The sequence below is a fragment of the Gobius niger genome (genome assembly GCF_951799975.1).
Source record: "Gobius niger genome assembly, chromosome: 8".
Classification (NCBI taxonomy): domain Eukaryota; kingdom Metazoa; phylum Chordata; class Actinopteri; order Gobiiformes; family Gobiidae; genus Gobius; species Gobius niger.
In genome coordinates, this window is record NC_136859.1 from 29,181,366 (window position 1) to 29,208,047 (window position 26,682).

Consider the following 26,682-nt stretch of genomic DNA (forward strand, 5'->3'; position numbering starts at 1 on the left):
CGTTCAGAGCAAAAGCGCAGGTTTTTTTCTCTCTTTTTTTTTTTTTTTTTTTGGGCAGTTTGGGCCGTTGGTAATAGCGCCGGCCATCACTCACTTTGCCGCGCTCTGGCTCGGTAGCTGAGCGGTGTCAGGTGTCGGCCTTTGTTGGCTCTGTTCTGGACGTTTGTTAAGAAAAACGGAAGAATGCATGAAGGAAATGTGCCCAGCTCTCCAAGAACAGAGACTCATCACTCTTTTGCGGACATAATTTCAGTTGAGGTGGTTTTTGCAGTACCTTTCAGAATGATTTACCCCTGCTTTTGTCCGTCTGCCACTATTGCTTTTTCATTAAATTTATTACAAGCAAAGAGGAGACAAATATTGAAATGTGTAGCGGTTGTATTGTCCAAAATAATCAATACGCAATCTTGAAATAAATGAAATCTTCTTGAAATAAGTAATTTTATCCTTTTTATTTGAGAGTCTAGTTTCAAGAAATCTGTCCATGGGGTAAGATATTTACACTTAAATGAAGATAAAAGAAATCCCCGCACCCAAAAATAGATGAAACTAAATCGTAATGTACTTGAAATAAAGCTGTTGTAGTTGCTTTATCTTAAGGTAAATTTCTTGCTTCAAGGACGTATTTCTTGAAATTACACTCTCAAATTAAGGACAAATGTACTTATTTCAAGATTACTTTTTGCAGTGCCCAGATGCTAATCAATACAAAATCTCATATATAAACCAGATGCTCATTTGTAAAGGTATCGCTGTCGTTCTAAATCAAACCTTTCATGAAAAGACTGAATGATAAAATGGGAAACTACTAGGCATCCTGTTGCATTCTTATTCTTTATATAAATAAAGATCTTCTTCTTTTTAACCTTATCGAGTTTGAAAATGTGTTTGACACATTTCTGAGGTCCATCTACGGGTGTAAATGATCAAATACGTTATTCACAGACGGTGTGTAAAACTCTGACTGAGCACAAGTAGTGTTTTACTTTGCGAATAGAACGATCAGCCTGAATAAAGTTGTGCAAAATGAAGTGGAAGCCCAGACAAAGGGAACAAAGAGATGAGGGCTCGTTTCACTGGTCCCATTGGGGCTGAGGGTCCCAGTGCGACCGCAGTGACTGACGTACGTTACGCTACTTTGAATATGCAAACGGGTTTAAAAAGCTGAGCCTGTGCCTTGCTTGTTGTCATATCTGCTGCTATTGTATATTCAAGAAAAAAGTTATTCTTGGTGCTAATTTCTTATATATCCTTTTAAATGATCAGTAATGTTTGGTTATATTACTTCCTAGTGCTTGTAGTTGAAAGTACCAGCCCGACTGATGAGGTGCTGTGTTTTTTTTCCCCCCCTCCAGGAGCCGTGGGGGCCCAGTCCCTGTTCGCCATGCCTCGGCGGCCTGGCTATGGCACCATGGGGAAGCCCATCAAGCTGCTGGCCAACTGCTTCCAGGTGGAGATCCCCAAGATGGATGTCTACCTTTACGAGGTGGACATCAAGCCTGACAAGTGCCCCCGCAGGGTCAACAGGTAATACCGCTGTTCTTCTGATTGTTTTCATCGCCCGTAAATTCTGCAAATACCTAATAAAGAAATGACAGTGACAAGCGGGAAAGGTTTCTCCGGATCGCTTTCAATGTTCAGACGTCGTCTTTATTTTATGCTTCAGTTGTTTTCTGTTGCTGAAGTTGGAACATATTAACACAGGAGAATCGCTGCTAAGTGCAGTGTTATTTAAAATACAGATTGACAGTGCGCTTTTTAAAATACCAAGTGTGATCTGCAAAGCTAATACAAGAATGACATGCATTTCTAAACATAATGATCAATACTTTTTTTTAAATTTACCTTACATAATAATAACAATATAGAAAAAGACAGATGCACAGATAAAGAAATAACAAGCTAGCAATTCTTTAAGTTTTATGGAAGGCAGCGACTATATCTATAGAGTTCAGGACTGTGATGTCATATCGCCGAGCATCATGGAGTTTGCAGCAACCATAAACCAATGGAGACTTTGGAAGGCAAAACACTGGCGCTATTGTTCACTTTAAAGCACCCGGACACCGCAGTATGTTAAATGTACTCACCAGTAGTGATTCAACAGCCAACGGAGTGGTTGCGTGGCTTTTTCCTCCGCTTTTTACACTGTTTTCAGCCCATGTTATTCCATGGAAAATGTATGCTAACAGCCACAAGTATGGCAGATTATGGCCCGTACAGTCTCATGCGTCTTTCTGCTGCTTTGCATTCATGTGTTAAATGCTGTTTGCTTTTTTTTTAACAGGGAAGTGGTGGACTCCATGGTGCAGCACTTCAAAGTGACCATCTTTGGGGACAGGCGGCCAGTATATGATGGGAAGAGGAGCTTGTACACGGCCAACCCACTTCCTGTGGCACCAGCAGGGGTAACTGTACACCTCGTCTTGGGTCTTCTCGTTGCAAGCAAGCGTCTCTAAGCTGTATTTGCCTTGTGCACCAGGTGGACTTGGACGTGACCTTGCCGGGAGAGGGGGGCAAAGATCGACCGTTCAAAGTTTCCATCAAGTTTGTGTCTTTGGTCAGCTGGCACATGCTCCACGAGGTGCTGACGGGCCGCAGCATGGCTGAGCCGCTGGAGCTGGACAAGCCCATCAGCACCAACCCGGTGCACGCTGTGGATGTGGTCCTACGGCACCTCCCCTCCATGAAGTAAGCAGCTTTTATCATGAACAAGTGGTGGAAAGGTACATTACCAAAGTAAGCTTTAAAGGAAAGGTCAGAAAATGGTCAAGACGCAGGAGTCACAATTTTTTTCACCCAAATCGCATGCTTTCTGTTATATGCTGTAGGTTTCTTTTTTTAGGTTTACTTATGACACCAGAGCCATCATAAATTTGATATGGAGTAAGTAGGGGGTAGAAAATACACATTTTTTTTAAACATTTTTTAACTCCATATAGTCCCTTTAACACAATTGAAGAAAATGAAAAGGAGAATTTCCCAAAATGTTTGCAAATGTTTGTTATTGTCAGAATCAGTGTTGGCAAGATTACTTAGTAAAGTAATTATTTTTAGTTACCTGTTCATTCTCCACAAAAGTAAATGTGTAGTAAGTGAGGTACAGTATGATAAAAGTAACTTGTTACTGGACAAAGTAATTACTGAGTTACAAAAAGTACTGCAATGAAAAGCACTCATTCGGCATGTTGGCGCAAACGTAAGCCTGTTTTAGCCACAGAATCATTAAAGCTGTCAGAGCCAGCGTTTACTTTCAGTCCATGACCCAGAGCTCAGCCACTGACCCTAACACAGCGACTCAGAGGCTCAGATCATATCCAGGCCCCTGTCGCTGTGTGTAAACTACGATAGATGAGCCGCAAAGTAAATAAACAAATCTGTGCACTGACTTACCCTCATCGCCGCGGACTTCAATGAACTCCATAAACGTGATGCCACTCCTGCACCTCACGGCTGTCGTCACTAGCTTTAAATCCATCCAAACAAGTCGTCAAATGTTGAAATATATCCGTAAAAACAGCTCATTTTCCTAGCTGAGTTTGTTCCAGTTTTAGAAAGACGACAACAGAACACATGCGGCTTAAGCCAATGAACGCGTCGTACACTTTTCGCCCGCAAAGCACCTGCTCTGATTGGTCCCTTGTGCCGTCACTCACTCTGTCAGCCAATCATTTTCACTGTTGCTCTTTCTCACTTCCTGAAACAAATCTGCGCCTTTAAAAGCAGATGAGTGCAGTTTTTCTGCTAATTAATAATTACCTTTGTTACTTAAGACAGAAACGAGAACACCGTTCTCATGGAGGAAATGGTAATTAATTAAATTACTGGAAAATCTAACAGAGTTACTAACACCGTTTTTATAAATGCCGTTATTCCCAACACTGGTCAGAACAAAAAGAAAATGCAAGGCAAGGAAAGTTTATTTACACCATGCATTTCACACACACACAAGGCAACTCAATGCAACTAAAATACGACTCACTTAAGCATATCGGAAACTGCTTGGAAAAAGGCTGGAGAGCCCTGCCCTATTAGCCTGGCCAGCGGAATACACACGTTTCCTAATGTTTACAAAGACGTGTACAAAAAGCAGGAGTGAATGGCTGGCCAACTGCCCTATGGGGAAATAAAGTCAACAAAATCCAAAAACTAAATAATCTATCACAATGTCTCTCTTTTTTTTAACCACATGCGACTACAATTGTGAAATAAAAAACCCTTTTAGCTGGAATAAATATGATGATGTAACTAGTGCATTTGAAAGAAATGTTAGTTTTAGCCTTAATATAGTTACAGTGCATTTCTATACACAACAATTGAGAATATATTGTTTCTCACTGAACATAACAGCACATACTTTCAATTCAACCTGAACTGGAGCATTATTACACCCAGCCGCAAGAACAGGATTTTTCGCTCACACCCGCAGCACATCTGCCGTTTCCATAGCAACAAAGTCTGTGACAAACATGACCCTTTGCTCTTTCCAGTGTTAATATCAACTCAAATACATTATCCGGTATTTACTCTGCTACGGCGGTACCAATAAGAGGAGCCGGCGGAAATGAAAGACTGTCGGTGTAGGAGAGCACACAGAGCCGCACTTAACCCCCGCACCGCCTCCACTTTAATGCCTCCTCCTCAGACGCAGACATGGGCCCAGTGTCACAAGGGCCTTAATGAAACAAGCTCCGTCTGACACTTTACACTTGGCTCTTTATCGCAGATCAGAAACACGCTGCCGTAATTGGTAAAAAGACAATCAAAAGGAAAGCCAAACAGAGGCAGCGGACAGACGTATGAAGAAATGCTGTATTATGCAGTTGCTGTTGGAGCCGCAGTTTAAAACCTTCAGCACGCTCAGTTTTTGTTGCATCAGTCTTCTTAAAGGAAGACGGTCTCCAATTGCTTTAAAAGTCGAATGCAAGCTCAGTCCATGGAAGGAGGTTGATCATTGCTTTCGTGTTGTGTTCATTTCCCACCAAAATCCTGTATTGATGATGGGAGAGTGTGACCACAGCGCAAGGCCTCCTCCAGCACATCCCAAAGACGTGGGGTTAACGTCTGGAGTCTGTGGCAGCCGATCCCAGCTCACATACAGCATAAATTTAAAAAAAAAAAAGGAAAGATTTTCACACGTGTCCAGCAGAGGGCACTGAATAAGAGATCAGAATATGAACAACACATTATAGCCACGTGGTAAATGGACAGTCTGCCCCAGGGCGGCTGTAGCTTCAATAACAGCTCACCACCAATGAAGTCAATGAGTAATGACTACAATGTAACACTTTAAGAAACTTGTGACACAGGCTTGTAAAGTGCAATACAAGTGTAAGCCGTTGTTATTGATTAGGCTACATAAATCAGAAAAACAGCATCGCACACTCAAGTAGCCGATGTCCAATTTTTAATCAGGATGATGAAAATTGGACATCGGCTACTTGAGTGTGCGATGCTGTTTTTTTTTATTTATGAAGATTTTCCTCAACATCTACACCTCTGAGAGTACTTCTGGTGTGCGTTGCTTCTATTTTTTCATTGATTAGGCTACAGTCAAGTTGGGGCTTTGACCAAATCGCAGCTCATTATTATTATTCATTTATTGGAAAAATGTGTCCGGTGACCCGCCATGGGAGCTGAATTTCGGCTCACGACCCAAAATGAGTTTGACACTCCTGACCCTAACCTATAGAGTTCGGGAATGTGACGTCATATCGCTAAGCATTATGGGATTAGCAGCAATTGTAAACTAAGATGGAGATTTTAAAAGTTAAAATACTGGAGTTATTGTTCACATTAAAACACTTGGACACCACAGTGAGTTAGATGTATTTACCAGCAGTGACTCAGCAGCTAACGGAGATGTTCCACGGCTATTTTCTCCACTTTTTATACTGTTTTTATCCAGTGTTAGTCTATGGAAAATGCATGCTAACGGCTGCAAAGATGGCGCATCTCCATGGTAGCTGTGGATTTTCCCGAACTCTATACAAATCTAATATTTGGCTGCCTTTAGTCAACATCTCTATGGCGAAGTTCTTTAGGTCTGAGGAGACGTGAGCTCCTCACAGCAAAGACATGTGTTTATTTGGCCATATTTTAAAAGTATGTTTCGACAATTATTCTATTTATTGGGCAAAATATTACGTCGTGTGGCTTTTAAAAGATGTGTAAAATTGGTCACTAAAATATGACTTGGCTTCTTTGTGAGTAGTAGTTTTAGTAGTACTAGTAGTAAACGTACTAGCAGAAGCCGGGGCAGTAGAAGTTGTAGATGTTTGTGTAGGCACTGACCAAAGGACCAAACTGACCAAAGCAGAGATTTCATAGACGATTTCACAGAATAAAAAATGCCATATGATTATTGTTATCCTACGATTTACTGTATGTGCACACTTGTCCCCCCCAGGTACACTCCAGTGGGCCGCTCGTTCTTCTCTGCCCCAGAGGGCTACGACCACCCTCTGGGAGGGGGCAGGGAGGTGTGGTTTGGCTTCCACCAGTCTGTGAGGCCCGCCATGTGGAAGATGATGCTCAACATTGACGGTGAGAAGACCATCCTGCAATTTGATGTGATTGGCTTCTTAGATCCAATTCAACATAATTCTTCTGGCAACAATCACACACTCATCTGTCGTTTTGAGTGCATGGACAGTAACCAATTGTGACTGGAGCTTTGTTGACAACGAAGGCTCGTCATTGCTCAATATTTAGTCTTTAATTGGCTCACCGTTTCCTCGCGTAGTAGCACCTCTCTGCCATCTGCTTCGAGCTGTTGAAGAATGAGGGGAAGTCATTCAATGCATCGCCATATGCTCCCAGCAGGAGGCAGTCAGGGAGGTTTGTGTTTACGAGAGAGAGGAGTCGGAGGCAGTTTTTGGCTGGCTGGGGTTTGGCAGCTCGGTTGCCGCGGATACAGAAAGCAGCCAGCGTGTGTGCAGCGCGACCCGGATGTGGGAGGCTGGTGGGTGTAACCAAGGTCAGGAGAGAGGCAGAGGCGACTTTTGTTTGGCTCAAAGTCCTCCCAGCTTTCCAGGCTGGCTTTAGTGTCACTTTCCCGCTCTTTACTTGCAAGTCAATAAAACCTTCCAGAAGTCGTAAGTTGGTTTTAGGCACTAAAAGCATGAATAAACAAGAATGCCAAGTCAATTATGAGTGCTATTTATTTATAATTTTAGAAAGAAAGTTTTGGTTGGTAGGTTTTATTTGACGGGACTGCACAGGGTGAAATGTGCTGCAGCCTTAACTAAATTTGAGAATGAATGCTTGATCCACTGGCTCACCTAATAGCATAAGCTGCACTAAAAGTTACCTTTTTTCTGTAGTTTTTAGTATCATTGACCCCATCTTGACCCCTCTTGACATTGAATAAATATTCATGGACCACATATCAGATATTCACAAGTTACAAGTTCCCAATTATAAGAATAAAAAACAGACTTGGCTACTTGGTTAAAAATGGCGCTGGACTGGATCTGGGTATATTATAGGGCTGCTCGATTATTGAAAAAATAATAATCACGATTATTTTTGTCATAATTGAAATCACGATTATTCAAACGATTATTTGTTGCCTTTAAAAAAAAGTCTTTATTTTATTTATATATTTATTCATTTAAAAAAAACGATAAAGTCATAAAAGCACAAATGATTTCAAGTTTGCCTCTATTAAAGAGAGATCCCTGTTTCACACCTGCCCCCTGCTGGCCAGCCCTCACAGCTGCGCAAGCAAACTGAGCAGCGCGGCCTGATGACATCATCACACAGCGCTGTTTGTTTTTATGTCAGGCAAAAGCATGAGCCATGGCACGTGAAATTTGAAGGGAAAATATCCTAATCGAATTTCGATTAATTGCACGGCCCTAGTATATTATTCTTCATAACCTTCATAACCTATATATTATAACCTATATACTATATATTATATATTATTCTTCATAACCTCTTTCACATTCAACACAAGCAAATCTCAATAGTGTTTTCTTCTTTTGTGCAGAACTACGAAGCGATAGCCTCATTTCGTTCTGTGTTTTCGAGTTTAATAACCGTCCCTTCCTACGACTTCCGTTTCACTCGAAGCGGGAATTCTGGTCTCAGTAAATGTAATTATGCAAAAAAAAATGGAGCCTTTCAATTCAGCATTAACATGAGTGACTCACGCCTCCGTCCAAACACAATGTGAAAGTACAGGTTGCACTGAGGCCGTGTTGTCACTTCCTCTTAAAAGGCTTCAATGTGTCATCCAAATACCCAACCTTCCTTTTATTACGTATTACAGTGTGATTTCAGGTATAGTTACAAAGAATTCCTTTTCCTCGTAGACACAACGTTAATTACACAAATGATGTTTATGTTGGAGGTTTCTTCATTTGGAAACTGACGTTGCTGAAGCATAATTCTCTCAGCGCTCAAACAAAACCACTCTTCCATTAGGACTTGCCATGGATAAAATTAGCCTCTGAATATGTGTTGCATAGATGTAGTGGCCATTCTGCCCCGTTCATGGTAATGGGCCCGTGTATTGTGTTGGATAGAAACACAGTAATGGACTTTACATTTCGTCCATAAAGTAGCGCTCTCTGGAGATTTATAGGATGTCTGTGGTGTTTTATTTATTTTGTTTTCAGGACAACACATATTAATGAACAATGATACCAGATTATAGCTAACCGGCTAATTAATTGTGTAATTGTGTGGTCCCAAGGCAGGTCACACAAGTCATACAATAGGAATGCAAAACACAATATTACACTATACGAATTACACTTTAGTTAAAGCTAGTGCAGGACTGGTTTACTTAAACCTCTTAACCCCCACCTGAACCGAGTATGTATTCTCCTTTTTGGTGTTACCCAAATCTAAGCGCGTCAAAATAACAAGGTTGAAAACGCTACAAAAATGTGAAAAGATAGTGACAAAAAAGGTGGGAAAAAAGTGGCAAATATGCGACGAAAGAGCATCAAAAACATGCCGGAAAAGCAACAACAGCAAAAAAAAAATGCGCCAAAAAACATGTCAGAAAAGCGATGAAAAGGCCATAAAAGAGCGACAATAAATGTGACAAAAATGCGGCGTCAAAAAAGTTCGGATCACTTTTGTAGGCCTTTGCTTTCAACTGAGGCATTACACTGTCGCTCTCCAGTCGAGAAGCTTTTAGATTTGGGTAAAGCCGAACTGGAGAAAATGCTCGGTTTCAGGTGGGGGGTTAAGAGGTTATGGTGACGTTTCAGTTGTTTCTTAAAGGGGATGAAAGTCGGGCATTCTCTTATATCTGTCGGACAGTACAGTTTGTCCAAATGTTGCTCTTCTGTTTGTTTTATGGACTTTTTGAAAAGGTTTTCGATGGGTTTGATATTTGATTCTCCAGTGAGTGACCAGGATGTAATACAGCAATCTGTGTGTGGAAATATCATTGAATGTAGAAACATCTTTGCTGAATTTATTGTCACAAATGGCCTTAAGTTATGTAAATTTGAATTTATTGTGTGAGCAGTGAGTTGAATGTGTTTTGGGGTGTTTAAACTTTGTAGAAACGATGTTAACGCAACATCGAAACAGACATTTGGTCCTTTATCCACTCGTTTGTTTCAGACTTTTTAGTACCTCGCTCCTGTTAGACGCACAGAGGTTTTTTTGCCTCCTACGCTATTGAAAAGCAGTGATTTTTAGATTATTTTTTTGAGTTTTGAATATTATTGATGCACACTAGAGTCAGTGCTTGTTCACCAGCTGCCGCAATGTCGTCCATTTTTCTAGGAAATGGTCTATGATTCGCTTAAGTGGACCAAATGTTGGCTTTAGACAAACTTAATTGATCCACAAGGGAAATGATGTTGTCACCGCAGCTTAATATTATAATTAGTCTTTATCGTTTCTTCCAGAATTTTATCCTAATTCATGTGTCAGAAACATTACAGTACATTCCTAACTTCATGCAACAGGCTGCTACAAAAACCTTTTTAACCGTTCTGTTGTTCTCATTCCCGTAGTCTCCGCCACCGCTTTCTACAAGGCCCAGCCAGTCATCCAGTTCATGTGCGAGGTCCTGGACATCCACAACATCGACGAGCAGCCGCGTCCTCTCACCGATTCTCACCGAGTCAAATTCACCAAAGAAATAAAAGGTGAGGAGGCGGCACACACTGTTCCGCCGAATGAAGGCACATGGAGTCCCTCGTGCAGAAAGCTTTGGGAGAACTGGGACAACCTGTCACACTGTTCACTGTTTGATGGCCGTCATCGCTCAGTTCCAAGCCGTTTCGAGAGTCGGCAATATTTGTAAAGACGGTCTGGTGAGGGATTTGTGAATTTCGGAGATCAGTTTTGAAGAAGGCCAAACTTGAAGGCGCATTATGCAACCTTTTTGTTGATATTTGTTCGTATTTGAGCTTGTAGTGACCCAGCGGCTGTATGAGTGGTCAGCATGGCGCCTTTACTTTTGGTCACAGTGGTCTCTACAACGCTCCGGGGTCAATTGTTTTGTAGGTTTTCTGGTGAGAGGGTCCATCAGAGTGAAATACTTCCAAACAATTGATCCTGCAGCGTCCTAGAGACCACTGTGATGGAAAGTCAAGGCGCCGTGCTGACCACTCATACAGCCATGGGGTCACTACAAGGTCAAACACGCAGAAACTCTTTTTTTTTTTTTTCTTCTTTTTTTTTTTGGAATAAAATAAAATATAACAAATTGATGAAATGATCAAGACTGGATCAGGGTTTCCGTGTGGCAGTAAAAAGTAATTATATGAATTATGACTAAATTTAGGCCTGAATGATCATGAAAAAGCATTAATTGGTGCAGTGTTAATTTCGTCGACTAAAATATTTAGTCTTAATTTTAGTCAAAGTGATATTTTTGACGACTAAAATTGGACTAAAACTAAATTAAAAGTTGTTCATGAGACTAAAACTATGACTAAAATGTCCAGATATTTTAGTCGACTAAAATAAGACTAAATAAAAATGAAAGGGAGAGACTAAAATCATCCAAACTTCTATTGACCGTGTGAAAGAGCCTCAGATCATGTGAATTCTCTGTTAAAGGATCAGCTCTGAGCTTTGTTCATGTGGAGCAGCTCCATGAAGCAGAGGAAAAAGATTAAATATGATTATAATGAATATTATAAATGCAAAGTCGACTAAATTAGTCTTAAATTTAGTCGACTAAAACTAGACTAAAATTGAAACGATTTTTTTGACTAAATCTCAACTAAAATTAAATTACATTTTAGTCAAAAGACTAAAACTAAATTAAAATATGTTGTCAAAATTAACACTGAATTGGTGTCAAATCCAAACTTATTTTTTGTTAATGCTTCAAAATGACATTAAAAAAATCTGTTCTATTTTGCCTGAATATATACAAACAAATAAAATGTGTTAATCCAAAATCTGACTGAAATTAATCACGATTAATCGGCACAGTTAATCAAGTCGATAGTACAAAGGTTGTGAAGGTAGTTTTTGAAGGCGATTCATTTTAGAATGTCAAGTCAGTCATTATGTTTTTCTTCAATAATTAATTAAGTAATATGGATAAATGCCGCCCTAAGGGATGGACCCGTTATCCCGTTATCAGCCAATTATCGCGTGCTCGGAAGTGGCCTCCGAAGCGCTTGTTAAAATAACGTTGTCGTCGAAATTAACGGCGCTCACTCCGACCCTTTTCATTATTGAGCAGGTTTGAAGGTGGAGGTGACGCACTGTGGAACCATGCGGAGGAAGTACCGCGTCTGCAACGTGACCCGGCGACCGGCCAGCCACCAAACGTGAGTCAGGCTGTGAGCGGGCGGGCGGGCGGGCGGGCGGCGGGACAAGAGACTGCGAGGGGAGGAGGGGAAGGGACAAGGGGGAAGGGAAGAGGGGTAGGCCTCTCCTCTGCTCAAACTACAAAATAATGGCTGAATCATCTGACAAGCATCCTCTCAACATTAGTCATAATTCAGTGAAGTAGAAATTAAACACAGCTGCTGCCAGAAGTTGATCGGAGGCGGAGCACTTGCCATTTCAAAGGCTTTACATCACCATCTTGTGACCAAATGAACATATAGTGATTCTTGGCTCTCGATTGTGTTATAATGTTAAATTTCCCCCAAATACCTGGAGTTGTATTTTGTTTCTTTCCTGTATGTTTTTGTAATCCAGCCTTGTTCAATCTCCCTCCTTTTTTCCATACCCTGTTCTATCTAATAACAAATACAAACGTTCCCCACATGTCCCGCTCTGCTCTTTCTTTGCTCCATTTTTGACCCGGCACATGCTCTGTTCCCCCCGCAGGTTCCCTCTCCAGCTCGAGAATGGTCAGACAGTCGAACGCACAGTAGCCCAATACTTCAGAGAAAAGTACAGCCTGCAGCTTAAATATCCTCATTTACCCTGTCTACAAGTGGGCCAGGAGCAGAAGCACACCTACCTGCCTTTAGAGGTGAGCAAAACCTCAACTCATAATCTTGGAAGAGCCCGTTATCGGAAGGGTTTCATTTGTTTCGCCTGCTTTCAACCATGTGACACGGTCCGTTATGCGGCTTCATGTGGCCAACAAAAAAACAACATAATGACCAGGTTAGTCCATCACTAGCTAACCCCCACCCTCCGATGGCACGGGCATATTCCAAGATGACAATGCCAGGATTCATCGGGGGCACGTTGTGAAAGGGTGGTTCAGGGAGCATGAGGCACGATTTTCACACATGGATCGTCCGCCACAGAGTCCAGATCTTAACCCCATTGAGAATGTTGCTGGGACGTAACACTGTACTGAAAAAAATAAAGAATAAAAAATTGTCTCAATAATATAAGATCTCACACTCATAATACTAATAACAGGGTTTTCGCGAGGCATTAAAAATCTTAAAATTAATTTTGTCAAAATCAAGGACTTGAATGTCTAAATTCTGACATTACTCAATCTCTAAAATATATACATTTGCAGTTTTGGCTGAAATTGCAAATCTTAAAGGGGCTAGATGCAAGTTTGTGATTTTATGCTCTCTACTGCCATCTCAGGCCTTATGTGTAACTGCAGCTTCTATATTAGGCTTGTGCATGACGGCGCTTCGGACCCGAACTAAGATTTCAGAGGGAGTTGTGGCGAATAGGTCTGGGCTCATTCTACACATTAGGACATGGCTGGAACATGTGGGGGGAGGAAAATACATCATTTTAAAAAATTCAAACTCGTATAGTCCCTTTAAGAAATATAGTATATAGTATTGAGGCATTAAAATGTGCATTAAAAACCCTGTTATATTCTGTTGTTAGCTTTGATTGCAGCATTCACTGTGGCATTGTTTCAATAAGCTTCTGCAATGCCAAAAAGATCCAGTGTTGCATTCATTTTTCACCTAATTGAGGTGATGATGGGAAAGCGTGACCACTGCGCGAAGCTTTCTCCAGCACACCTCCCAAAGATTCTCAATAGGGTTCAGATCTGGTTCAGGTCGTGGCCAATCCATGTGAGAGAATGATGTTCCTACTTCACCATGTGAGCCCGATAAATCCTGGCATTGTCATCTTGGAACATGTCCGTGCCATCAGGGAAGAAGAAATCTGTTAATGGAAAAACCTGACCGTGTGAGCTGATTTGTGTGTTTATTGCACTACCTTTTTACATATTCACCACTAATGAGACACTGAGCCGAACTCACACTGGGAGCAGCACAGTTGTGGATCAGCTATAGTTCATTTAAAGGCCCTCCGGTTTGCAGACTAATAACTGTGACAATCCGCGAATCAGTTTTAAACCTTCATTTTTTATTTGAAAGAAAATTGAACTGTAATGTGACCCCCGCTCTTGTTTGTGTTTTCTCCTAGGTGTGTAACATTGTAGCAGGCCAGCGGTGTATCAAGAAACTGACGGATAATCAGACCTCCACTATGATCAAAGCCACAGCCCGCTCGGCTCCAGACAGACAGGAGGAGATCAGCAGGCTGGTGAGTCCAGGCCTCAGTGGCACAGTATTCTATTTGATTGGTCGTTGCAAATATTCTAAATTCTTGGCCTCAAATTGGAGAGGGACACAGAAATATTTGTGGCTTGTTTTGCCCGTAAGGTCAAGATGCTTTCATCTGAAACCAATCAAAATTTAAAGCGATTGGGAGACATTTATCTGTGCTTAATAGTAAATATAGTCATATGTCAGGTGGGATAACATTAAAGAGGGCACATGTCGACAAGTTTGAAGCTGAGGGTTCTATTTAGAAAGAAAATGATGTATATTACACTATTCTTATTCAGTGCAACAGTTTCGTGCCCAAATTCATTTCAAAAACCACCTTGACTTGCCAGTAGTCAGCCACATTGTTTTTGTTCCCTTTTTATATTGTGGTGCTGCAGAGCTCTCTCTTAGTCTTGTTTTATGTTATCGGCACTGGCATGCCCGTCCATCACATGTGCTGATTAGAAGGCTGCTTTGGGGTCGGCCAAATGCCCCCGTTATAATGGTTTTAATGTGTGCGAGGCTGTGTCGGTGCTCGCAAAGAGACTGCCATTATCAGATTAGCCACAGCGTACCTGTTCCATGTTGCCGCGCTGCTGTCTCTTCGCTCGGGAGCTAAATAACTAGATTGCGGCTCACTGCGGACGTCATTGGGTTGCAGAGCGTTTGTTTTTTGTTTGTTTCTGGGCATTGTGGGTGGAATAGTTACTACGTAGGAGGAAAAATGCCCCTGAATTTCCAGAGAGCTGCTTAATAAACAGATGATGTATCAATTTTCCAGTTATGACAAGCTGACAAGCTAAACATCTTTAGTTTTAAAATACCGTCATACGGTGCAGCTTCCATGATTTATTCTTAGCTAATGTGTTTTGGACACTCAAATAGTAACTAATATTGGATGGGTAGCACAACTGGATATTTCAAAAAGTTAGGAAAGAGACCTATTTTGGTTATAGTTGAATAAACCAGAGTCAGGGTTGTTTAAAGTTTATTTTCTTGTCAGGCCATAATTGAATTGTGGTCAGATGCAACACTATGCAAATACTGCAATACTTTATCAAGTATCGCAATACTTTAAAGACTTGTGTTTGGAGGTATTTTTCCAGGCCCATTTTCTGTGAATGCACTTTTCAATCTTAGCACGTCAACAAATGTCAAATTTGGATTATAAACTTTGGACATGTGACTGTTACCTTTTTACATTGAGGTCACAACACATAACTTATCCTAATAACTTACTGTATCGCGTTAAGTATCGGATCAGCCCCTGAGTATCGGGATATGTATCAGATCGTGACAACAGTGGATCATCCCAGCCCTAAAAAATATCTCTCACAAATCACAGCGCTGCCCTCGCAGGCCAAATCAAAGCCCTTTAAAGGGCACTATCGGCCCTTGGGACCTCATTTGGGCAACCCTGCAGTAAACAATGACACATTTAAGCTTGAAGCCTTCGCCAGAGCATTTACGGTCTGCATTTTTACCATGTTGTACATGACCTTCTACCCTGTGACACTCCGAGATAACTAGAAATGCAACCCGTCATTGTTCGATCCACTTTTCGGTTTTGGTGTTTTTTGCTGCTCCAACCCTCTCTCTCTTCAAACATTCATCATTAAAACGTTGTCGCTTAACTGTTTTGTTTTTTTAGGTCACATTAGGTCATAAAGGTCATGTGATCAGTCGGGGGTTTTGACGATCTACTGCTTTACTTGCACTTTTTTGTCACTCTATTAGTTTCCACCTTGTCATTGCCTTTGTGACGCTCACTGTCACCCTCTTTTGGCTCCAGGTGCGCAGTGCCAACTACGAGTCGGACCCCTTCGTGCAGGAGTTCCAGTTCAAAGTGCGCGACGAGATGGCCCACGTGACGGGGCGAGTGCTACCCGCCCCCATGCTGCAGTACGGCGGCAGGGTGAGCACTGAGCACTTTATGGTACCTCCCTTTAAATCACCACCATTCTCTATGTTTGTGTGCCCGCTCCGTCTGTCAGAAATGTCACGGTCACTGAACTAACACTAGCTTCTGTTCAGAGTCCAGTCGTTTTGGCCTGGACACTGTGTTTCAGCCTTGATGTGACTCTTTGTGTTGTAAAATTGTTTATTCAGTTTAAAAAAAATCAAATATATCAAAATTCTAGTCATAAAAGATGCCGTTGATCGAGGCTGAACCACTTTGTTGATTAACCACTCATTGTATCATTCACATATAAAGCACTTTTGTGACATTCAGTTACAACTAGATTAGCCTTATTTTGTGTAATGTTAAGTGCAATACACATGATTTATGGGGAAAACAAACGCTTTCATGAACACGTCATCACCTTTTACTGCGGCATAGACCGGTTAATCTCGCACAACCTGCCTTTGCTTTACTACTGAAACTTGTATTTTAGAAAATGTATGCAGTATATTTGAAAAAATACAGAAACACTTTTACATACACTCAAGAGTTTGGTGTCACCCAGTTCTTAAGTTTCTCTAATCAGCACAACAGTTTTCAGCAGTGCTAGCATAATTGCGTGAGGGTTTTCTCATCATCATTGACCCTCTAACACGACTAGCTAACACAATGTACCATTAGAACCTCTGCACCTCTGAATATGTAGGTGTTCCATCAAAAATCACCCGATTCCAGCTAGAATAGGCATTCACAACATTAACAATGTCTAGACTGTATTTCTGATTAATTTAATGTTATTCTCATTGAATAAAGCTTTTCTTTTAAAAATAAGGACATTTTAAGTGACCCCAAGCTTTTGAGCGGTATTGTACATGTTTGTGTGGGCTCTCAGTCGTACAGGAGAGTATGGTTGTTTAAATCGTCATCTGTACTGGTAGGTTGCTGACATTTCGCCTTTCACTACAAAGGTGACCCACAATCAGTCAAATGAAGTCATGTGACCACCGACTCCGCTGGAGGTGTCATTTCGACTGCGTGTCATGTGACACCTGTCGTGTTGATTGGTTTGCAGCACGGAGAGAAGGAAATCATTGCCCCACGGCTGAGATCCAGGCCAACTGGTCCTCTGCAAATTTGCTCAACCTGCACTTTCAACATGGCATCTTTTCCACCTAGGAAACCTATAGAAACGTAGGTTTCGGTGTATTTTTTGGTCCGAACAGCTATAGGTGTTCACCATTTTCTTACTGCAAACGTTTCTGTTTAGTTGTAGCCAACGTAAATAATCACTCTGCATCCAACCAAGCAGAACACGTGCAATGACATCTACTCTCCACAATGGCGCACTCCTGGGACGAATTTTTTGACCGATTGGGACAATACATAATAGTATCGCTCATCACGATGAAAACCGCTGCAATTAATTGATCTACAATCTGAATCATAGAATTTGAAAATTATCTACAAAACACAGTCGAAGAGCACATGGCTGTGTAAACAAAGTGTGTACCCATCATATGTCAGTCTAGCTACAGCACCATGTTTCTGCCAAAGTTCAGCGACTTTAAAGACTTAATGATGGTATAAGGTACTTATTACTATTTTTGCTTTTACTCATGAAAATTGGAGTTTGCATTTTCTACAGCGCCTTCACAGTTGGCGTTTTAGCTGCTTGGTGTGTTAGCGGAAGCTTGTAGCTGCCACAATGCTAATTAGCCTCCACACATTATCTCAGGGGCTCAACCCTATGTTCCCCACGTTGGGTGTTCCGTCAACAAACGACAGGCTACATTGCTTGTTTGTTAGCAAGTATCGTATACGAGGCGCATTACTACACTCAAAATTTTGCACAAGACTGCAAATGCGCTAAAAAAAATAAGACTATAGCATAAATAGGTTTTTGTTTTACGAAGCACAATTAGGCTAAATGTTTGCCAGTGTTACGTAATAGGGTCTTAGCCTATGGTGCATGTGGACTTGCTTCTGGTCGCAGGAACGGTTGGAAATTATAGCCTAATTGTTCTAAGAGTCGAGACTAAATGGCAAGCTTTTTTTTTTTAATAATGCAGTTCCCCCGTCTATAGAAGTGGGAGAACATAGGACCCGGGAGAACATAGGTACCCACCCCTATCTCAGTCAGCATTTTGTCCAAGACTAACCAGTTTGACAGTGATACAGGAGCGTTTTAGAAGCATGTCCAAACTGTAGCTTTATTCACCGAATAAGTTATGAAATATTAAAATGTGTAACTCATTGAACTATAATCCACAGATATTTAGTTAAATACTGTATATCATCCATAAAGTGTTTAGTGTAATATCATTAATCGCAATTATTTTGTCCAAGATGACCGCAGGACAACATTTAAATATCGTCTCATGCCTAATCAGCAGTATCTCAATCTTAAAACACTGCCATGTCATGAGGTTTAGGACCAGGCACAATAACCGCTGCTCCGCAGTGTGGAAAACCTGAGACGAGAAGCGTAGATTGAAGCCACAAAAGGATTACTTTTATCTTACTGGCAGTATTGTATCTAAAAAAAATGACAAAGTTGACCAAATTGAAGTTTACTGTAACTAATCCCAAATGGCAATTGAACCAAGTTTCCGGTCTTCATAGGGCATCAGCTGATGGGACACACCTGGAGACCAGCTGTTGTGTGGGGGCAAGGAAATTAAAGACCCTTACAGTGCACCAACCACAAACCGATCCTTAGATGACAGCGAGGTCAGAGTGTTAGCCAAGGTGAAGGGACGGTTTAAAGCTTTGGGCAAAAGGCAGGCCAAGATCAAGGCATTGTTAGCAGGGTAGTAGCCGATACACAAAGCAATGAAAGTGAGAGTACTTATTAAAGTAAACAAGGCGGGGCTAATGAGAATGGTGAACCCCCTCCCTTCTAAACCTGTATAAATGATCCATCACCAGTACAGATGATGACTTAAACAACCCTTCAGATATGAATTGTACTGACGTGGCTGTTGTCTGTAGAATAGTCGTGTCCTTGTGATTTGTACAAAGTTGTTTTTTTCTGTGTGTTTTTTTATTGCCAGTCCGTGAGTGAACGCCTGTGTAATGTTGCTGTGTGACATTGTTGCAGAACCGCACAGTAGCCACTCCCAGCCACGGCGTGTGGGACATGAGGGGGAAGCAGTTCCACACCGGGGTGGAGATCAAGATGTGGGCCATCGCCTGCTTCGCCACACAGAGGCAGTGTCGAGAGGAAATCCTCAAGTGAGATCACAGTGCAGTCGGATTTGCTTTCTGCGCAGCCCTCTGCTTCTTAAAATGACCACACCAACAAGATAAAGCAGATAAAACCCGCATGCGCACTTGCAGGCAGCACTCTTTACTTAGCGTATGGAGCTGTTTTGCGTATACTCGTTGTAATTACACAGTATTTACTTTCCTTTGCTTGTGTTTGTTTGCCACAGGGGTTTCACAGACCAGTTGCGTAAGATCTCGAAGGATGCTGGGATGCCGATCCAGGGCCAGCCTTGTTTTTGTAAATACGCCCAGGGAGCAGACAGTGTGGAGCCCATGTTCAGACACCTCAAGAACACCTACTCCGGACTGCAACTCATCATTGTCATCCTGCCGGGGAAAACTCCTGTCTATGGTAACATCCTGGGGGGGGGAAACAAAACAAACAAGCGATAATTTTATTTGCAGATTTTGCCCCCTGTTTTAGGTCTTATGTCTTCAAACTGATGTATGCATACAGTGGGTTAGGGAAGTTGTCATACTGAAAATGATGAAGTGGTTTTTAATCTTTAAAAACAATTTCTTATGCAGATGCTGCCCCTTTCTGTCTCTGGGACAATTAATTTACCATTGAACTATAATTGAGAGTGGGCTGGTTTTCAGTTGTTCTGTAGTCTGATCCCCTCCTCAACCTTTTTAAAAGTCAAACATTTTATTGTAGGGCAGTTTTCAATTTTTACCAATTTGCAAGAAGCCTTCAGTTTCATTCTGCTATGTAATAAAATCGAAATATTTTTAAAAAGTTTAAAGAGTTTCTAACCCACTAGGGCTGGGAATGAAATATTGTTTTGTAATTTTCCGCAATACGTATTTGTTGTGATGCGCATGTACTACTGTATGATACCCAACACAGTTCTAGGTTAAAAAAATAATACAAATGTTTTTTTGCACTTGAAGTTTAATCGTGACGTGTAAACAAGCAGCAACCCCCCTCTCGCTTGGTCCAGCTGTGTTTTTTTGCCTTTTTCTGCGAACTGCATTTGTGGTTTCTGTGTTCAACACTGTTTTGCTGGATGCTTTCGTAGGTCTTTGCCGTGTTTTTGTGGGGTTTGGTTTTTTTGTTTTTTTACTGCAGAGATTCCATAATGGTCCTGAAGAAAGCAGCTTTTTGAAAGTAAACAAACAGCTAGTTTATGAGCTAAAGACATTTGATGCCTACGAAAACACTGAAGAGGCACAAAGAGCCCCCACACCTGCAGCACAGTGGAGGCACAAGAAGTGCTACAGGAAACAAAAAAGGGACAAACAAGGAGGTATCCGGGCAAGACTCGCATCTAAGCTACACATGCCTTCTATTGTTCTGGCTAATGGACGTTCATTGGAGAATTAAAACAGATTTACTACTAAGCTCTTCCCAGAAGATGGTTAAATACTGGTGTGGAGAGGAGGGAGCTGCACAGGAGGAGGTGGAGCTGACCAGTGCAGGACACCACGCTCTGAAACGGGAACAAACCCAGGAGGCTCTTCACCATTTCAGAGGATCAGAGGAGACTGAAGCTAGCCAGGTTTTCTTCAGGGGGCTAAGGTTTACCCGACTTTCAAAACATGCTGCTCAGGTCGGCCCACACTGGCGGCGCGGCTCAGTCGCAGCGGCTCTGGACTAACACTTGAACACAATTTCTAAAAAAGCACTTCCTTATTTACTTACTTAAACAAAAGAGCCAGAGTTGAAATGTTTCTGCCATTGCACATTTTAAAATGCTTTACTCAATGACGGAAATTCAACTTGTGCTTTCTTATTCAATTCCTTCAAGGCAAAGTGTTGCAGTTCGTTTTAATGACAAATCAAAAAAATCATTAGTGCATTAAAATATATTGTATTTTGACAGAAGTGTATCGCTCCAGCCCCAAAACCCACTATAGGTAGACTGACCTAACAATTTGCATATTAAGATTGATGATGTTAAATGATGTTTTTACATCAGGATGTGTCCGCATCTTTGCAGTCGCCACATTATGACCAGTTGCTGCTCTTTTGTTCTGTCCAGCGGAGGTGAAGCGCGTGGGGGACACTCTCCTGGGCATGGCCACGCAGTGTGTTCAAGTGAAGAATGTGGTGAAGACCTCTCCTCAAACCCTCTCCAACCTCTGCCTCAAGATCAACGTGAAGCTGGGAGGCATCAACAACATCCTCGTTCCCCACCAGCGGTCAGTGTGGACTCGCTCCTTCAGCCTCATGTGTGGCTTTTTCGCAGTTTTGTTCATAGTTTACCTCATAATTCTTTATCGTTTGGGTCTACAGGCCGTCAGTGTTCCAGCAGCCGGTCATCTTCTTAGGAGCGGATGTCACGCACCCGCCTGCTGGAGATGGGAAGAAGCCCTCGATTGCAGCAGTAAGTCGGCGTGTGCTTTTGGCTGATACTCTTTTCCTTTTTGCTGTAGATTGTTGTTTTAAATGTATTTATTTATTAGCTTTAACGTGACACAATGAGGTTCCTATATAACAGTTTTTTCTGTTTATTATCCTCATATAACATGTCATATAACATTCTGATGGCTTTCTAGTCATAGCTTTTGTTTCACAGGCTACTCTTTATTTAGTCCGAGTCTAATTTAAATCAGCAAAATATTACATTACCTAAAATTATGACAGAAAAATTCAGTGAACGAAATGAAGCCCGTTTTAAATCTTCACAAATTCAGATCTCCTCCCTCTCCTTTCGTCTGGCGCTCAGGTGGTAGGCAGCATGGACGCCCACCCCAGCAGGTACTGTGCCACGGTGCGAGTGCAGAGGCCCCGGCAGGAGGTGATCCAGGACCTGGCCTCGATGGTGCGGGAGCTGCTCATTCAGTTCTACAAGTCGACCCGCTACAAGCCCACCAGGATCATCTTCTACAGGGACGGCGTGTCAGAGGGACAGTTCAGACAGGTCAGCCACATCTGCGATTTTTAGTTTTGGTTCCTTATTAGCGGACTGTTTTCTCTTTGTGGACAGTCTTCTCTTTTACCAGGCAACAGTAATGAAAAGGGGGCGTTGCATCTTACCCTTTTTGCACCTTAACCAAATGATGTGTTCCATGTTCCATCATTTGCTCAACCCTGCCATCAAGTGGACAAAAAATATACTGCAAGCTAAGGTCTATATCAGGTCTCTCCGTAAAGGGCATTATAAAAACAATCGTATTCATGCAGCGATGTATATTTTTCCACTCTAGCTTTTTGTTGCCTTAGTGGGATCACACTCCAAACCAGTGAACCTGTTCCTGAATTAGTCACAACTTGCGAGGTGTTTCAGGAGGGTTCGAACATCACCCTATGGCGCGTGCGTGATTTGATACAGAGAAAAAGCTGAAATAGCTGAAAGTTTGGCAAGAATTACAGGCATCGCAGTGACAGAGGTTGAAAACTGTCACCAAACAAATGTGTCGAGCCAAAAATGAATAGATAAAATGTTGACTAAAACATAAAAATGATCGAATGATACTTGATAGTCTGTAAGTTGAAATGTTTTACAAATTTGATCGATAATTGACCACCCGGGCCTGCAATTTGTTGTAATGTAATGTATATTGAATACTTATAGTCCCTCAACTAATCAGAATCCCCTGGCTATGACTTCACTGCAAAAAGTATTTAACTAGATCAGTATAAACATCTCAATTTGAGCATAATAATCCAAATTTTAGTTGTTTTGACTAGTTAAGAAGTTCTTGGGCATTTGTCCTAGATTATTTCACTTGTTCTGAGATGTTTCTGACTCGTTTCGATACATTTCGTCCTTATTTCAGGTCATTTTCTTTGCCAATGGGGTAAGAAAATTGGTCTTATCTCATTGGCAATTTTACTTTCTTATTTCAAGCGAGATTTACCCTAGAACTGGTCTGAAATGTCCTCAAACAAGCAAAGTAAACTTGGTCCGATCAGGAAAAGTGTCTAAATTAGTGAAAACCGCTCAAAACAAGATACAATTCCTCAATTCAAGTCATTTAAGCCAATGCTTGATATTTAGTTTTTGTAGTGTTCGACCAATCAAGCGAGCTTTCCTGTGAACCGGCCTGGAAGGGGGCGGGAGCGTGATAGTTTTTAAATGACTCAATCTCCACTCTCATTTTGCAATCTTGCAGACCATCACTTTAATTGTGCCCCGGCCTAATGGGAAATTAAAATATTTATAGCCGATTTTAATACCACATAAGTCATGGTGCTTTTCCAGACACTGAAAGTCACGTCGCAATTGCAGTTTGTGTTCACAGTAATTATGAACATGTTTTGATCAGTTATATGGTAAACGTTTTGTCTTTTAGGTGCTGTACTATGAGCTGCTGGCCATCCGTGAAGCCTGCATCAGCCTGGAGAAGGAATACCAACCGGGCATCACGTACATTGTTGTGCAAAAACGCCACCATACTCGCCTCTTCTGCGCCGACCGAAACGAGAGAGTGAGTTTTTTCCAGTTTTCGGGACTTTACAGCCTCATTAAAATGGCCACGTTCTTTTTCGTGCATTCACATTAAGCGCTCAAAACGGCCCTTCTTAATTACCTTATTGTGGTGCGCAGCAGTGTTCGCCCTCTCAGCCCCGGTAATTACAGGCGATTAATGCATTAGAGGCTCTTGCGAAGACGAACGCTCTGGAGTGTCACTTAAAGCCCCGAGAGCAAAGCCGGGTTAGCAACAGGCGCTTTGTCGTACGGACGAGAGGGGCTCCCAGCAGCGTTAGGCTTTTAATTGGTTAATTGGAAAGCACTTGGTAAACCGTTGCTCGGGAGAAGCAATATTATTATTATGTTCTTTTGTTCTTTTCAGCGATAACATTTACTTCTGAAAACAAATGCACTGAGGCCTGTTCTTTTTCTTGTTTTTATGTTTCACGGTTTTTTATCAAAAATGAAAATGAAATACAAAGTGTGAAATAACCTTTGCCTTTTGTCAGGTTGGACGTAGTGGAAACATTCCTGCTGGTACTACTGTGGATACGGACATCACACATCCTTACGAGTTTGACTTTTACCTCTGCAGTCACGCTGGGATACAGGTGGGAACGCGCCTACGGCATTCGCGCTACCGTTTTAGATGGACAGGCTTCATCTAAAATTGTTATAAAAATGATCTCCTGTGCTGAACAATCTCAGAGTTTTGTAATTGCATTGTGGAAACATCCAATCCAATCCACTTTATTTATATAGCACATTTAAACAACAAAACGTTTCCAAAGTGCTGCACATGCAACAAAATCAATAAAACCAAAACAATACAAATGAGCTCTACCGCTATAAGGGTGTAAAACAATAAATATGAATAAAACAGTTTAAAAGAATAGATATAAATAAAAACACATTAGAAACTATAAATAAGAATAAAAAGACACAGGGGACCACACAACTTACGCGGTGCTAAAAGCCAAAGAAAGATGAGATTTAAAACACTCCGCGGTGGTATCTTTATTGTTCTGTAATCTAATAGTTTGTCTTAAATACAACATAGATTAAGTTATGTAGCCACTGAGGGACTTGTATCAGCCTTTTTACTCTGTTGTAGTGCTGTGTGAAGATACTTGGTTTATTGCATTGGCCCACATCACATCAAGGGTCTTAATGTATTGGGCATACTTATACAGTGTAGTGAATAGACTGGTCAGCAATATCTTTCCATTTGCTTTGTCTGTAAACCAAAATGAAACCAATAGGGGCTAGACTCATGACTGTACATTAAACTATAGCCTGGTGTTTGTCCCTGATTTGCAGGGCACCAGCCGACCCTCTCATTACCACGTCCTGTGGGACGACAACTGCTTCACGGCTGATGAGTTCCAGCTGCTGACCTACCAGTTGTGCCACACGTACGTGCGCTGCACCCGCTCTGTGTCCATCCCTGCGCCCGCCTACTACGCCCACCTGGTGGCCTTCCGCGCCCGCTACCATCTGGTGGACAAAGAACATGACAGGTGAGGACTTGGTGCTTAGATAAAAATAGATCAAAACTCGTCTGGGGAGGGCTTGATCCTTTCATGCTGAATTAATTTGCATTGATTGCTTACATTTGGGCATTGTAACTAATGATATTGATTGAAACACAACCAAATTATTATACTAATATTTTAGTCAATAGGTGGCGTTCACGATTTATAATGTGATGATGTCATAATGTCAGATGGAGGGCAGGGCCAATACAACTCTATGGGAGAAATGCAGTTTTTGGAAGAAATCTCCAAAACGAAAATTGGCAAATGTTTTTCCTCTTCAGTGTTTGATCGTGATTGGATTCAAAACCTGTGATATTATTTTTATGTCTGAAAGTCCTTTCCATTGGACAACATCATGGTCATGTTTTCGCATATTGTCACCACTTTTTGACATTTTTTAGAGATAATAATTGGACATTAGCTCATATGTGCCGACAGAGGAGACAATGAACTTTGTGACAGTTTTTGTTTCATGTGGATTCCTCCAGTAATGACTGAGATATGAGCCAAAAAACAAAGACATAAAAATATGCATTTTGTCAGTTACCACCGTTACCATAGTTACCGTCAGTTGCTCCACCTCAATGTTAAACTATGGGCTCTTTAGAATTTTGTGATGTCACGTGAACGCTACCAATTAAGTGAATAAAATAACATTATTTATTAATCATCATTATTGTACAAGGCATTTGTTGAAACTGTCTTTTAAAAATAGTTTTGACATTTGTTAAACCAAAAATGTCTGTGTTTAAATGGTGTAGGAGACTTAAAAACATGTGTACATGTAACTGGAGTATGTTGGTTAGAATTAGACTATAAACGAGTGAATTAAGCACAAATATTGCTAACATTTCATCAGCAAGGTTTAAACACCACCAAAGCAGAACATGGATGTCAGATGCACTCCAGTGAGAGTCTACATAACAATAGTGCTGCACTAAACCCCATACTTTACCATCATTAAGGTCCACTTTTATGTTTCCATCCACCATGAACCTACTGCCCCCTGTTGGCTAAGGCAGTTACTGCGCCCTGTGAACGCGATCCAGGCCAAACACTGATGCGGATTAACCAAGTAGTCGGAGTCTGGCAGACCAACACATACAAACATGCCCTCCGGTTTGCTTCTGTTGCCAGCGAGATGATCTTCTATGCCTTACCTCTTCCTCTCGTCCGCAGCGCCGAAGGCAGCCACGTGTCCGGTCAGAGTAACGGGCGGGACCCTCAGGCGTTGGCCAAAGCTGTGCAGATCCACCACGACACCCTGAGGACCATGTACTTCGCCTGATCCCACCCTCCCACCCCTCATATACATATACATATACACACACAACACAACCACACGTCTGGTCCTGTACAGCCGTTCTCATCCCTTTACGCCCAAGTCAATCCGGACCGGACACTGTGCAGAGGAGAGCAGGGAGGAGGGACCCCGACACTGGACTTAAGAATGCAAACGCTGCTTTAAAAACAAAAAAAAATGTACAAGACAAACTCAGCACTATTATGCAATATCGAACCAGCCAACTCGATTCCTACCCTTTTTTTTTTTTTTTCTCTTGCACCCCTCCAATCTATTTCCCCCATTTGTCTGTTGCTTTGTGGTGCTTTTTTTTTGTTTTTTGTTTTTTGTTGTTTGACATTCTATCCTTCCAAATGTACGTATCGTAATCTCT

At 41.6% G+C, this 26,682-nt stretch overlaps 1 protein-coding gene across 2 annotated transcripts in view; it reads left to right on the forward strand.

Moving 5' to 3' along the window:
- The window catches only part of ago3a (argonaute RISC catalytic component 3a), a 45,910-nt gene extending 19,592 nt beyond the window's left edge, over positions 1-26,318 (forward strand). The window contains exons 2-19 of one of the 2 annotated variants that reach the window (XM_079561883.1): positions 1,356-1,527; positions 2,288-2,408; positions 2,483-2,691; positions 6,410-6,546; positions 9,990-10,124; positions 11,681-11,768; positions 12,277-12,424; positions 13,813-13,932; positions 15,730-15,873; positions 18,941-19,074; positions 19,275-19,459; positions 21,093-21,252; positions 21,347-21,437; positions 21,780-21,974; positions 23,350-23,484; positions 23,978-24,079; positions 24,789-24,988; positions 26,186-26,318. In XM_079561883.1, the coding sequence (XP_079418009.1) occupies positions 1,356-1,527; positions 2,288-2,408; positions 2,483-2,691; positions 6,410-6,546; positions 9,990-10,124; positions 11,681-11,768; positions 12,277-12,424; positions 13,813-13,932; positions 15,730-15,873; positions 18,941-19,074; positions 19,275-19,459; positions 21,093-21,252; positions 21,347-21,437; positions 21,780-21,974; positions 23,350-23,484; positions 23,978-24,079; positions 24,789-24,988; positions 26,186-26,294 (2,585 nt within the window). In that variant the 3' untranslated portion in view covers positions 26,295-26,318. The remainder of the gene's footprint in view (positions 1-1,355; positions 1,528-2,287; positions 2,409-2,482; positions 2,692-6,409; positions 6,547-9,989; positions 10,125-11,680; positions 11,769-12,276; positions 12,425-13,812; positions 13,933-15,729; positions 15,874-18,940; positions 19,075-19,274; positions 19,460-21,092; positions 21,253-21,346; positions 21,438-21,779; positions 21,975-23,349; positions 23,485-23,977; positions 24,080-24,788; positions 24,989-26,185) is intronic. The other variant, XM_079561884.1, reaches the window with a different exon arrangement.
- The last annotated feature ends 364 nt before the right edge of the window (positions 26,319-26,682 follow it).